General features: G+C 34.5%; 2 protein-coding genes across 4 annotated transcripts in view; one reads left to right on the forward strand and one right to left on the reverse strand.

The window, feature by feature from the left end:
- ARHGEF38 (Rho guanine nucleotide exchange factor 38) overlaps positions 1-14,880 on the reverse strand; it is a 131,118-nt gene that overhangs the window by 26,625 nt on the left and 89,613 nt on the right. The window contains exons 6-8 of the mRNA XM_021676388.2: positions 8,947-9,146; positions 5,652-5,785; positions 537-641 (exon numbers count right to left, since the gene is read on the reverse strand). Coding sequence (XP_021532063.1) covers positions 537-641; positions 5,652-5,785; positions 8,947-9,146 — 439 coding nt within the window. The remainder of the gene's footprint in view (positions 1-536; positions 642-5,651; positions 5,786-8,946; positions 9,147-14,880) is intronic.
- The window catches only part of LOC110569431 (uncharacterized), a 140,734-nt gene that overhangs the window by 16,531 nt on the left and 109,323 nt on the right, over positions 1-14,880 (forward strand). For all 3 annotated transcript variants that reach the window (XM_064384038.1, XM_064384039.1, XM_064384040.1), the window contains exon 2: positions 5,784-5,861. The gene's annotated coding sequence lies outside the window, so the exon portion shown is untranslated. The remainder of the gene's footprint in view (positions 1-5,783; positions 5,862-14,880) is intronic.

Consider the following 14,880-nt stretch of genomic DNA (forward strand, 5'->3'; position numbering starts at 1 on the left):
CGAATTGGCTGGTGGAAATCAGTGATTCTCAAAGAGTTAGGACAACCTCTTATGGGACTGGTAATTTCTGGGAGTATTTCTGTTTTCTAACATAATCTCATGGGAACATTTTCATATTATAGTTAATAGTTCAATTTATTTTTCTTTACATTGACTTTTATATTTATTTTAGGTACTACAAAGAGATGTGTTAGTACAATCGAACAAATTTTCTGTCTCATGCAATTCTGTGTTAATGAACTCATTTCTGTTATAAAGAAAGCATACTGATAGTCCATGAGGCAATCATCTGAACAAAAAAGTCCCACAATATGGCTATTTGGACTAGGGAGATGGTGGAGCAGGTAAGGGTCAAATGGCAAAATGTCTCTTTAAATTTGCTTCCTTTACCAGCAGTTTTCAGCTTTCCAATTTTGATCCAGTGTCACAAAATAAAGGAAGGAACAATCACACTTACTCTTCAAAATAACAATGGAAATCGATGTTTTGTATCAGATGTTCCTGTAGAACATTGAAAACAGTTGTGTCTCACCTACCTGTATGTGTTGAAGACAGAGTGAAATATTCTTCACACAATGCCTCACAGTCTTTTCTAAAGATCTAAAAAGCTTTTCTTCTCTGTTAAAGGTATTGTCTTTAACCTAAAACATATATGAAATTATTTTCATAACTCAAATGAAATGGATATTTTTTTAAAAAGCACAGACCATATTGGTCCAGCACATGACAAAAGAAAATCTTTGTTGATACGAAAACATTTGATGATACGCTGTCTGTCTTAACACATACTTTTTCTGTTGATACAAAGCACAATTGATGTTCAGTTAGTGTAGCAAAGCCAAGTCCTGTAGCTCAAATTGCTGTTGTTGATTTTCACATAGCTTCACCCATGTCATAGTAGCTGTCAGATTATAAAACTTTCTCTGTAGTTTTTAATGACGTATATTAGGTATATACTCAAATTATATTACATTTTGGGGTTAATAAAATAGCTACATTAGATCTATTGGCTGGAACTTACTGTTTTAGTCATATGACTCATTCCAATTTATTTCACAGTGCTTATTTGTAAAAATTCTTAGATTCATGGTTAAAGAAATGTGAAAATTCTTTATCAATTCAAATTTGAAGGGTAATATATAATCTTAGCAAAAATAGTCCTTCTGTTAAGATAACTCAGCAGAGTTAAGATAGTGGTCACATGTGTTCAGTTCTTTTTGGCATCTTACATGTACATCCATTAGAATTCAGAAAAATATGCTTTTCATGCTGTGGCAATTTCTAGGAGTACACATTTATTACTGCTATTAATAGCAAGCAGTATTTCTTGACAATCAAAATGGTTACAAAATAAGATCAGAACCAGCCTGATGCTGGCAAAATCTGTGTGAACATGCAAATGCTTCATGGAATAGGGTGTGTATTATTAAGTTTGGCACTGGGTGACAACCATGGCTGTTCTTGGTTCATATATTTTTTAATTTAAGGTGGTTGACATTAGAACTAAATGGATCAAAAATGGTGACATTTTATTTTATCTTTAAACTTCTTAATATTGTTTGTCTAGAAAGCTTTTGATTAAATAGGCAGCAGAGTTCTTTGTAATCCCCACAAAATCCAACACCCTCTGCCTTAGGGTTGCTATGCTCCAACTCAGTCTACTGTGTATGACAATATACGGGGCAGATTTTTTTAAATGCAGTTTCCAAGGAGCCATCACCAGATATTTTATTTTGTATATCTTGGCTAGGACCCAGATGATTCTAAAGTAGAAGGCTCAAGAATTACACTGTGAGAAATATTGCCCAATTCTACTTTCCTATAAGCAAGACTTTTCCATGCTGTTTTATTTTGCTGGAATATGCTGCTGTTCATTTCCTGCCTTGCAAAATCCTGTTATTTTTAAGGACTAGTTCAGATGTCACCCATTCTGTAAATCCTGTCTTATCCTATTTTTCCCACTGTAGAAAATTAAGTACTCCCTCCTATGTGTTCTCATTATCCTGGTTAATGATTTAAGTCTCTCCGCTGATGGATTTTGGTTGTTTTAGATTAAGTATTGTTTTAATGAAAATAATAGCGAACCTTTGTTAAATACTGACTATGTTCCAGACACTGCAAACACCTTTCTTCCATTTCCTCATTGTAATCCTTACATATATATAATGGAATTATGATTACTCTCATTTTAGAGATAAAGAAACAGAAGCTTTAGGAGGTGTGGCAGAGATGGTTAACATTCCTCCTGCTGTCCCTTTACTGACAGAATCCACAGCTCTAGTTCAAGTTAGATGCTTGGCTGCCCTGCTGGAGACTACATTTCCCAGACACCCTTGCAGCTGGCTCTGCCCTAGTAACCAGGTTTGTGCATATAGATTGTGGATGAAGCCTTGTTTTTCATGCCTGAGTTTTGGCCTTATAACATTGAAAGAAGACATGGCATGAATCCAGCTTCAACCAGACAGATGAAGACAATATGTTAAGAAAAATCACTGGGGGAACTGGGTTCCTGAAGGATCTTATGAAGCAGAGCTCATTTGGATTCACATCTCAGGACTCTTAAAAGAGAGAGAGAGGCCAGGAGCAGTGGCACATGCCTGTAGTCTGAGCTACTCGAGAGGCTAAGGGGAGAAGATCGCTAGAGCCCAGGAGTTTGAGGCTGCAGTGTGCTGTGATCATGGCACTGCACTCTAGTCCAGCTTGGGCAACAGAGCAAGATCCTGTCTCTAAAAAAAATAAAGAGTAAAAGAGAGAGAGAGAAATAAATAACTACCTGATTTAGGCTCTTATGCCTTTGGAATCTCTTTGTTGACAGATACGTGGCCTTTACCCTAGTTAATATAGGGAGTTAAAGAAACTTACAGATGATGTAATAGGACCAGGATTCAAGGCAAAGCAGTCTGAATTCAAAACCTACACCTGTTCATCTTTGTATTCCCAATCTCTAACATGGTGCTGGGTACAAGAGAGTTCAATATATGTATGATGAATTGAATAGAATCTTCCTCTTGGGTAATAGCTTTATACCCTAACTCTACCAATATTTCACTTGAGCTTCTGACAAGTGCAAAATTGATTGATTTGAGATTTATCTCTTTTCCAGTCCAGCCTATGCAGCTGATTTTCTGATTAACACTAACATGTTTCATTGCTGACAGGACATCCTCTCAGAAGATTAAGGGGAAACATCTAATTAATATCCCTTCAGGCTGTTTTAACTATAATTCACTTTTAGTTCACAATTGAAAAATATAAGAAGCTGCTGATAAATATGTTAAAGAATATAACAACTTATTCAAAAGCCTGCCCAGAATTAGAGCCTGCCTATTTTTCCTTAATGGAACTGTCCTGAGTCAGAAGCAAAATCCCAAAGACTGGGGAAGAATTGTTTGCACTACATTTACACACGCCTATGGGGGCTTCTCAGATAAATTTCCAATTTGATTTTAATATGATTGCCTCTAGTTGAAATGTCTTCATTGCCCTTTCTCTGATCTGTGAGCATATCCCATAAATGTCCCAAACTTCTTACATTACAGTTCCACATTGAGAAGAGGAGCCTCTTACATGCAGTGGACCCAGTTAGCCCCTAGAAGGATATAAAGAAGTAAATACAATTGTAATTCCTGCCTTGTGTTCTAAGAATATACATTTTGGTAAATTCAGTCACAAGAGGAAACAAGAACAAGGCTTGGAAGGAGGAATTTTATTATACTCACAGGTCCCAGAGAGAGGAGTCATCACATGCCACGCAGTGGCAGAACATAAGAGTAAAAAGAAAGTCTAGACCAGAATCTCTGTTGAGATTTCCTTGGAAAAGGCAAGGCAGGGGCAGAGTAAACAGTTTAGGATTGGCTATTTTAAATAACTCCAATGGGCTTTGGGATATAGGGGTAATCTCTTGTTGCTGGTACTGGGCTCTGGGATAATTTAGGGCAGGGGAGATATTGGCTTGGTGTGTAAGAGTTAAATAAGGATATGGTTAAAGCTATAGGATCAAGATTGATTGGTTTGCATGTAAAAGTTGTGTTCCAGCCATTTGCTATCCCTAAGAATTGGCTACCCCTACAAGGGCAGTCTCTGCTCAGCCAGAGAGGTATTTTAAAATGTCTAAACATTATAAAATACAGAAAGTAAAAAAAATATATGATTAATACATCATGTATGAAGGACTTTACATCACATAGGAAAAGTCTGCACATTCGAAGGTAAATAACCATACAAGGTAATGATATAAAATAATAATGATGATATTTATGATAATAATGACAGCCAAAGTATATTGAGTGCTTACACACCATGTTACGTGCTTTCTTTATACATGCATCATCTCATTTAATCCTCACAACCATCCCATTTGTTAAGTACTAGGAGAATCCCAATTTACAGATGGATTACATTAAATTTGTTGTGTGCGCCAAACAAATATTTACTAAGTGGCAGAGGTAGGGTTTAAACCCAGGTTTGGATAACGTCAAATATGTTTTTCTTAATTTCTTCTCTGTGCTGACTCCTGCAAATATGAATAGTGTCAAGATTAAAATACAGAGTCTTAGCCCCTTCCAAAGGATGAAAGGGCTGCTTCTACGTAAGTGGTAAGAAAGCTGTAAAGACTTCTTAATGGAAAAAAGAGAAAAGACCACAGCAGCTACCATAAGCCATCTGAAACCAACATGAACCACCATACAGATATGTCTTGTTTAAACCAAAAAATCTTAGAGATATTAATATATGAGTGACAAAAACAGGCAAATGAGAAGAAAAAAATAGTGTACTAAGAGCTAACCTCACTAACTTTGGTTAGAAACCCACTGTATTACTATCTCAGGACCATGAACTTTGTATCTTGTTATTCTCAAAGAATCGCAAGTGTGTTCCATTGATAACTTACTTTAAGATCATTGGCTTCAAAGTACCTAGAGTATTTGCAAAAATACAGACTTCCAGATTGCACCCTTGAGTTAGGTGGAACCCTAGAATCTGTCTTTCAGCAACCATTTCAGGTAATTCTTAATGCCCATTAAAGTTTAGGAGTTTTTGCTAATCCATCCATTATTTCCTAGGGATTGAGATGAAAGTGGCTGAAGCTAGGCTAAACAGCTGACACAGGACTGTTACTCACTAATATAATGTGCATCTGGGGAATAAGGGAAGAGGAAGGGGATAAGGAGTAGGAAAAAAATTGCACTAAGTTATGCCTCTAAGTACTTTATTTTTATAGATGAAATAATGATAAAAGGAATACCAAGAGAACCGTAATGAAAAGTACGACTTTTAAGAACAGAAGTAAAACAGGATGGAAGAGGGCATTTCCTTGAGGGAGAATGTGTGTTCATTGATGGCGAATGTCAGGACTCCTGGGGCAACTTTATGTCCCATGTCATATATCCATATCTCTTCTTTGTCTGTTTCTTGAGTAGAAACACCACAACTAAGACAGTGTCAATCCTATTCCCACTCCCATCCCTATTTTCCAGAAAGGGTGCGGGGGAGAGAGAGAGAGAGAGGGAGAGAGAGAGAACAGCATAGGACAATTACCTTGATTCTCAGTATCTAGAAATAGCCCACACACACACACAAAAAAAAACTCATGAAAATACCAGTATTCATGTTCCCTGGGAAAAGGTGGGTGGTCCAAAAAGAAAAATTACCTGTGATTCTCCTCTGGTCAGAATCTTCAGATGATTTGTCACTCTTTTTGATTTCTTGCTAATTGAATGAATATTTAGTTTAGACAATTTGTCTTTAAGTGATTCATCCTCATCATTCTTCTTGTATTTTAGAACTGAAAAGGAAGAGTGTAATAACATAACTGAATATATGCAGCATAGCAAGTGTGCGCTTCACCCAAAGTTTTCAAGGTTAGTATTTATATTCAAGATAAAGGTGTATATGATTTTTGAGCCTCTGCTGCAGAGATCATATGCTCCAGCCCCATTGCCCAGCCATGTCCCAGTCAGGTACTCACCCCACTGACCTCCAGAAACAAGGACAAAAGCCCCTCAAGGCTCAAGTTTTATTTATCTACAATATTAAAGAAATCCCTGATACTAGAAAAAAGTTCTTCCTCTCGTCTCAGATAATACATTTATTATCTGGAGCCTCTGAAATGGGGAATCAAGATCTAACTAATGAAAAGACAACTCAGTAGGGCACGGTGGCTCACGCATGTAATGCCAGCACTTTGGGAGGACGAGACCAATGGGTCACCTGAGGTCAGGAGTTTGAGACCAGCCTGGCCAACATGGTGAAACCCCATCTCTACTAAAAAGACAAAAATTAGCCTGACATGGTGGTGTGTGCCTGTAGTTCCAGGTACTCGGGAGGCTGAGGCAGGAGAATTGCTTGAACCTGGGAGATGGAGGTTGCAGTGAGCCAAGATCGTGCCACTGCCCTCCAGCCTGGGCAACAGAGCAAGACTTTGTCTCAAGAAAAAAATAAAGACAACTATACCTAATATAAGGAGACCTCAGATCCTAGAATGGCTCTTTACTGGCTGAGAGATTTGGGGCAAGCTGAATAACCTGTCTTTGAGTTTCACGTATTTGTCTTTGCAATCATTTTCACCTTTCATATTGTTGAAAACATTAAATATCTCTAACATTTAGTATTGGTAAAGATGTAGGGAGATGGGCAATCTTACAGAATCCTGCTGATGAGGATTAAACCAATACATTTTTGTAGAAAACAATTTGACAGAAACTAACAAAAAGAAAAATATTCATAGTCTATTACCAGGAAGTTCATGCAGAGAAATCTGCTTTCCATAATCAAATACATTATTGGCTGCAGCATTTTTTCTAACAGCAAGATATTAGGAACATCTAAATGTTTATCCTTAGAGGAATAACTTAATAAACTATGATATACTCATAAATCAAATGCTGTGGAAAGATTAAAAAGAAGATAATATTAATTGGAAGAATGTTCATGATATATAATTAAGTTTTTCAAAAAGTAAAATGTAGTACCGTGTATGTTGCAAGAAGGATGGAAAGAAGGAAAAGGGAGAGAGGGAGAAGAAGAGAAAGAGAAAGAGAGAAGAAAAGAGAAAATAAGACATAGAATGTCTGAAGAAAACAATAAAATGTTAGCTATGCAAACTGGAATCGTGGTGGAAAGGGAAGAATTTTACTCTTCAAAACTTTGAAGATAGTTTAAACTTTAAACTTTGAAATAGTTTAAGCAAACGGAAAAATATAAAGAATAATATAACAGCCATTATCCAAATCTTTGTCAAGTTTTACATTTTGCTTTGTTTCCAATCTTTAAAAAAAAAAAAAAAAACTTCACCTAAAAGTTGAGACACCCCTGATCTCCATGTCTAATCCCTAAAGGGAATTGTTATCCTAAATAATGGGGCTTATTATACCTGTATCCATTTTTATACCTTTATTGTGGATGTTTGGAATAATACAATATATTTTGAATGTTTTAAAACTTTATAAAATAATATCACCTTGCACATATTTTTCTACCACTTGCAAATTTACTTTAAAAAAAACTCTCCAGATTGTGTTTTTGAGATTAACCCATTGATACATATACTTTTATTTAGTTAATTTTTATCTTCTTGTGGTATTGTAGTGTATATGCAGTTTATCCACTATCTGGATTAATGTGTCTTTTTTATTTGCATTTATGAACAATGCTAGTTACCAGTATACCTCTCTTTGAGCACATGGGCAAGAGTTTCTCTAGGGCAAATACCTAGAAATTAATTTTTTGAGTCCCTGGTTTGTGCATCTTCAACTTTACTAGATATTGTCAAATTGTTCTCTAAACTATTGATTCCAATGTACATTCTCATGTGTAGATTGAGATTGAACATTTAGCATTATTCATTACTTACCCCCCCCAGTTTCTTCGACTGGAAATGGTATGTCAGATTACATTTCCTTGAGTATAAATGGAGCTTAGAATTTTGAAACTATAAATTACTTCTTTTTGTTATTAAGCTTTTTCTATAAAATGTTTTTCTATTGATTTAATGTCAATAATCATATGTCTGGACAGTAATCCTTTGTGGACTATCTCTTCATTTTGTTCATGGAGTATTTTTACTCCATAACATTTACTTTTTACTCTATACCTTTCTTTTTAATTTACTAATATAAATATATGACTTTTAAAATAAATATCAGAAAATAAAAACGAATAAAGAGATTGGACCAGTTAGCTCGAAAGTCCTGCTATGTCTTTAATGTCAAACTGAGATTTAATATTAGGAGTACAACGCCAACTAAGAACTTATATGAACATACATCACACTGAGGGAGACCCATAGCCTAGCTCAGTGCATTACTACCTCTGGGATGTATAGGAACCATGTAATTATCCATGGGATTATAGGAACCATTATCTGGGATGTATAGGAACCATGTAATTATCCCTTCTGTTTTGAAATTTTACATTAAACACCAATTATATTTTAGCTTACAAATAGTTAACAATAATTTGTTAATTCTAGAAAGAAGTATACTTGCTCACATGAGTAGAGAAATTATTGCCCCCAAAACTCCATTTTCTGTGTGCCAGAATCAGATGAATCCAACATACGAGATGGCCCCCCTGATCTGGATCTGCCCCTTTCCCAGATGCTTTCTGCATTTACTTCCCACTGCTACTGCAACTGGCTGTCTCTCCTTCTTACCACACGTATCTCCAGTGACAAGAGGACTATATCCAATGGGTATCTTCAGCCCACAATATGTCACCAGGAGTGCAGTGGTACAATGGGATTGAGTATATGGCTGTTTGATTTATTTTTTAATGTCATTTTTTGTGCCTCTTAATCTTCTCCTTCTTCTCCCCAGCTTCTAATTCTAGATTTCAAATGATCAGTTCACTGCAGCTGCTATAACTACTTAAATGTTCTGATTCTCAGAAACATAAGGCAAACACTCCAATAATGGAAAACAACCAATTCATCATGTGTCTTCCTACCTAAATCTTTCCTCCTCTTAAGTTCATTGATGTTAACATTAATGTCCTTCACAGCAGCAAAGGCATCATCCAGTGCTCTGTAATCTGGGTGAGAGGGAGGGGTGGAATTCCGAAGTTCGCACAGTAATAAAGGGTATTTCATCACACGTTGAATTGGTTTGATCATCAAAGAGCCCATGTCCAGTAAGTTTGGTTTGCCTCTACAATAAAGTTAAATAATATCAGTTTCACAAACATATGTTTTATTAACTCCTTTTCATTTTTGTGTGTTTTTATGATTACTTATAAAACTTTTCTCTTTTTTTCCATTTGTATATCTAAAATTTCTAAAAAAAAAAAAAAAAACAAAACAAAAAAAGCAAGAGCAAAAGATGACAGAAAGAAGCAAGGCTGAAAGACCCTACATGAAACAAAAACTAAAAGAAACAAGTATATCTTTCCACCAAATGGGCTCAACAGGTGGATATTTTATACTTTAATAATTTTTTCAATGTACTACTATGGATAAATGACTGACTATATAATTAGAATAGTAAAACAGGTATAAAAATGTTGAACAAAATTAGAAAAGTTGTATCATTAGAAAGGGTCTGGGGCTGAGCACAGTGGCTAGGGCTTGTAATCCCAGCCCTTTGGGAGACCAAGGCAGGCAGATTACTTGAGCCCAGTAGTTCAAGACCAGCCTAGGCAACATGGCAAAACTCTATTTCTAGAAAAAAATTAAAAAGTTAGCCAGGCATGGTGGCACACATCTGTAGTCTCAGCTACTCAGGAGGCTGAGGTGGGCAGATTGCTTAAGCCTGGGAGGTCGAGGCTGCAGTGAGTTACTGCACTCCAGCCTTGGCAACAGAGTGAGAGCCTGTCTCAAAAGAAAGAAAGAGGGTATTACTACATGTACACGCACACATGTGCAGACATACAGATGCACATGCACATACATTCACAAACATACACTAGTCACTATCACATCTCCCCATTTTATTTTTGTCACATCACTTATCACTATCTGGAATCATCTGTTTCCCTATTTACCAGTTTATGATTAGTTTCCCTGTCACCACTGTATCTCCAGCATGGCATACAGTGTTCTCTCAATGCACATTTGTAGACTGAGAAATGATAGAGTTCTCAGATTTTCTGTAATGTGCTTTTATTTTATATTGAATGTTTTTTCCAAAAACGTGAATAAATGACTGAGGAATTTTGTTCTCATGCAGAGAAAATTATGATAGCATAAGGCATAAGAGAGATAAAGACTAAAGCAAACAAAAAGGCAACAATTTTTTAAAATGAGAACCAGAATAAATATTAAAAGTTTGAAAGGAAGTAAAGAATTGCTTTAATAGGCTGTGTCTTCTACTTCATACCTATTTGCACCAAATCTATTAAGGAAGAAAAAAAGGAAGGTAAGGAGACAAGGTGATAGATAGGGAGGAGGGAGAAAGAGGGAAAAAGAGAGAATCAGAGAGAGGGAGGGAAGGAGAGGTTGATTATTGGTTTCCAGGAGGACTGAGTGAAGTAGATTTTAAAAATAAATCTATTATAAAAGGAGATTGAGGCAGGAGAATTGCCTGAACCCAGGAGGCGGAGGTTGCGGTGAGCCGAGATCGCGCCATTGCACTCCAGCCTGGGTAACGAGCGAAACTCCGTCTCAAAAAAAAAAGTATTATAAATACTGAAAACTGTTTTCAGTATTTATCCTGAAAATAAAAAAAAACTAAAAAAACCTTAAAATATATATTCTAACTGCTAGTATATCAGTAGCAAAACCTTTGAATATGAAGGACATTTTCTTATATATCTTAAGCAGAGATTCTTCTATAATACAACAGTTTAGTCACTTAAGTAAAAATAATTCCCTTAAATAAGAAACAAGTTAAGGATATGGAAGGTATTAACTTGATTAGAGGAAATCATATATCTATATGAATATGATCAGAATTTCTTCTGAGTTTTTTATTATCAAATGTTAACTTAATCATTTAAAAATTGCTAAAAGACTATCAAAATATAATCAAACATTCAAATCAATATAAATTCAACTTTAATAAAATAGTTTATTAGTGTGGTCTTTTGTTACATAGGTACTTTTATTTTTAATTATAAAAAAACAATAACTCAGATGTAGTAAAGGCTATACTTGTATCTTTGAGCTGCCCTCATTTCTTTCTTTTCCAAATCTATCAAAAAACCAACTTAGGCTCTTTAGTTGTGTTTAGATTGTATCATTACTCTTTTTTCATTGCTCTTTGGCATCAAAGTTCCATCTCTCCCTTTTATGTTTCAAATGACAGTAATAGTAATTATAAATGATTATTGTTTTGCCTAAAAGTCATAAATACAAATCCTAAAAATCGTATTCTCAAAAATGAAAAATCTCCTAGACACTTTTGTCTTCATATATATACTTGAGACAGTTGCCCAAGTGATGAGCAATGATATTCTGATATCTGCATTGCACAGAAAAGCAATATGGTAGAAAATATAGCAGGAGTATTATAAGATAATAATGCTCCACACATTCAATGCCACAAAATTCACCCCATCTAATCTCCCTCAGTAAGATTAAGTTCTGATAACCATGCGAGGCAGATGAGTCCTATGTGTGATATAACCCATCTCAGCCAGGAAGTCAATTATCCCATGACTCCCCCACAGTAAGTAAACAAATGTGTAACAATTTCCCATACACATTGGGCTAAAAACTAAACTACTTATTAATTTTTAATTCTATTTCATCTTCCTCTGTCTTATCATGAATACTTTGGCAAGTATTTAGTGCCAAAAGTAGCTATACTAATCTCATTACAAATTATTTTTGGGTCTCTACGTAGTCAAGTAAACACAGCTGGCTTTGTTCTAGCAGCTTCCAGTTTTGCTGTGGAGTTTCACATCAAATACAAGAAAAAAAGTACAACAAAAATGAAAATGACATTTAAATAATATAAACACTATACTGGAAAGCAAAAAAAATTAGATATTCAACACATAGGACATCTTTATTTCTTAATGAGAAGGAGAAAATAAGCCAAAAAGAATAATTATGTAACTATTGACCATATTACTTTGAATTTCCTTTATTTCATGACCACAAGCATCCTAAATTTAATATTTAGTTTACGGTAGCCACAAGCATCTATTCTGTTATGGAGTTTTTTCAACTTACTCTCCTTTTAAAACACCTAAATCAGTTTAAAAGAAACCCTATACTGCTATATAAATAAATGGCATTTGTCATAAATAAAAGATAACTGTGAAAAGACATACATAATAATTATTAAATTTGAAGACATAAAGGACATAAATAAATAGTAATTGATGTAACAGACCAGAGAGAACCAGTGAAATGGTGAGGTAATGTTTAACCATTTTGCAAATGTTAATCAGTTGGGGTCACTGGTTATCCATTGAAATAGGGAGTGAGGAACCAGATACCAAAATAAGGAGTGTGCATTGAAAACCTGTTTAAGAAACTGTCTAATTCTTACAAATGTTGGAGGTAATGTTTTGAAACTTTCCAAAGAGAAGAACAAACACAGACAAGAGTCAAAAATAGAAAAAAAAATGAGAAAATTAGAGGACTGGTCTAGGAAGTTCATTATCTACTAATAAGAATCACAGCAAAGTAAAACAAAGCAAATATGAGGAGTAAATAGTGAGTAAAGTAATTCAAGAAAAAGGAATTTGCAGGCTGAAAGAACTCACTAAGTGTCCAGCACAGTGGAAGAAATGGAGTCACACCTTGGAATTCATGAACTTCAGAGTACTAAGAACAAACAGAAGATTCTATAATCCTTCAGAGAAAGAAATAAGCACATAGGCATAAATGCATGATAAGGAATCTGAATGTTTCAGATTTCTAATAGCAACTCTGAAAGCTAGAAAATGATAAAGAATTACCTCTAAGGGAAATGGTTTCCAATTTAGAATTGGATACCGAATCAAACTATAAACCAAATGTGAGAGTGAAAGAAAAGTATGTCAGATATAAAGTTCTTAACATTTTACTTCCCAAGCATTCTGTGAGGAATAGAGAAAACTATTGAAGAATGTACTCCACCAGAATGAGGAAGAACAAACACAGGAACGAGGCAAAGAGAATCTCCAGGATGATGGGAGGAGAATTCCTACCAGATGGCAGCACCCAGTGTCACCAGTCCAAGCTCAACTGGACTGAAGACTCTGGGCAGGGCTCTTTTGGGAGAAGAAATTGATAGCATACATAATGCATCTGGTTTTCTTGAAAGATAAGTTAGTAAACTGGCTGTGAGTTTGGCAGTAATTATTAGTACAAAGAAAACTATGCAAATGAAGAACAAGAAGAAGCAGAGAAAGTAGATGAAATGGAAGAGGAGGAGGGCACGATGAAAACAAAAATCAACGATTGTTAACTCATAGAAAAATAAGAAATCACTTCAAGGTTTAGCTCTGAAAAGAAATTTACTTAGATATAATAATTCAGACATTGTTTATTGCTCTAACAAAATTACAGTGTAACCACTTAGGGGGAATGGAGACGTGGAAAAGGCGTTTGTGTGTGTGCTGGTTGTGTGTGGCAACCACTTAGGAATGGAGAAATGGAAAAGGTGTTTATGTGTGTGCTGGTTGTGTGTAGAGGAGATAGGGATAGGAAAGAGAAATAAATTCTTGTCTTCCACAGGAGAAAGTTAATGGGGAATATCTAAAAAGGAAACAACCAAGCATGCTTTTAGAGTAATAAAGATAAATACCAAAATAGTCAGCTAAAGATATGAAAATAATGTATTCTAATGAGAATTTAGGGGCTGGGAGGAGAAGAGGAGATTACTTTTCTTGACAAATCTTACAGAATGATTTGGCTATTGAAACATGGATAAATATCATTTTTTAATAAAAAGTTTTTTATAAAAAAGGAATATCAAGAATACTCAAAAAATGAAAAAAAAAGTACTGAGCTGAGAGTAATGATACTGAATATTAAAATACATTATAAAGCTACAAAAATAAAAGCAGTTTGGCATTGATACATATATGAGCACAAATGAGAAAATCAAGAAATAGATACAAATATGTATAGAAATTGAGTACATGGTAAATTTGACAATCCTATTCAGTGGGAAAAAATGAATTATTCAATATCAGATGTTATGATAATTAGCTAGCCATAAATAAAATAATAAAAATGGATTTTGGCCTCATTCTTTACACTAAAATAATTTTGAGATAGATCAAATATTTAAAAATGAAACTATAAAAGAATTTGAAGAAATCATAGGATCATACTTTATAAACTAATGTTGGAATTTGTAAGAAAGACATAAAATCTGAAAGCCACAGTAGAAAAAAAGTGATGTCTATTTAAAAATTTAGCTCTGTAAAATTGCATAGATTAAAAACAGAGCCCAAAACAGCCATAAACTATGTTAAAAATCAGATGACAAACTGGAAAAATCATATATAATATATAAGACAAAGGTTAATATGTACTAATTAGACATTATAAATGTATTAGAAAAAGATGAACATCTTGGTAAAAGTGGTTAATCATTTAAAAACATCATTCATTAGAAATGAAATACAAATAGCTAAATACATAGGAAAAATGCTCAAGGCCATTAGTAATGCAAATTAAAATAACAGAATACTATTTGGGCCTATTACACTGCAAGTTATGAAGATACCAATATTATTTATATCTAGTGTTGGCAAGTAGTGAATAAATGAACAATTCACATAAGAGTAATAGGAATGCAAATTACCTCAGCTTTTTTTGAAATTTTCTGACAATAAGTATCAAAAGCCCTTTGATCTAGCAATTTCACTTTTAGGAATTAATCCTAAAAATAAGATTATTGTGCCAAGAATATATATAGAAATAAACTTATGACATCAGTAAGACAGACACAATTCAACCGTCAGTAAGGGTTTGGTAAACTAAATTATAGCATATATATC

Source organism: Aotus nancymaae, unplaced genomic scaffold (assembly GCF_030222135.1).
Source record: "Aotus nancymaae isolate 86718 unplaced genomic scaffold, 86718_ANA_hifiasm-v0.15.2.pri h1tg000033l, whole genome shotgun sequence".
NCBI lineage: Eukaryota > Metazoa > Chordata > Mammalia > Primates > Aotidae > Aotus > Aotus nancymaae.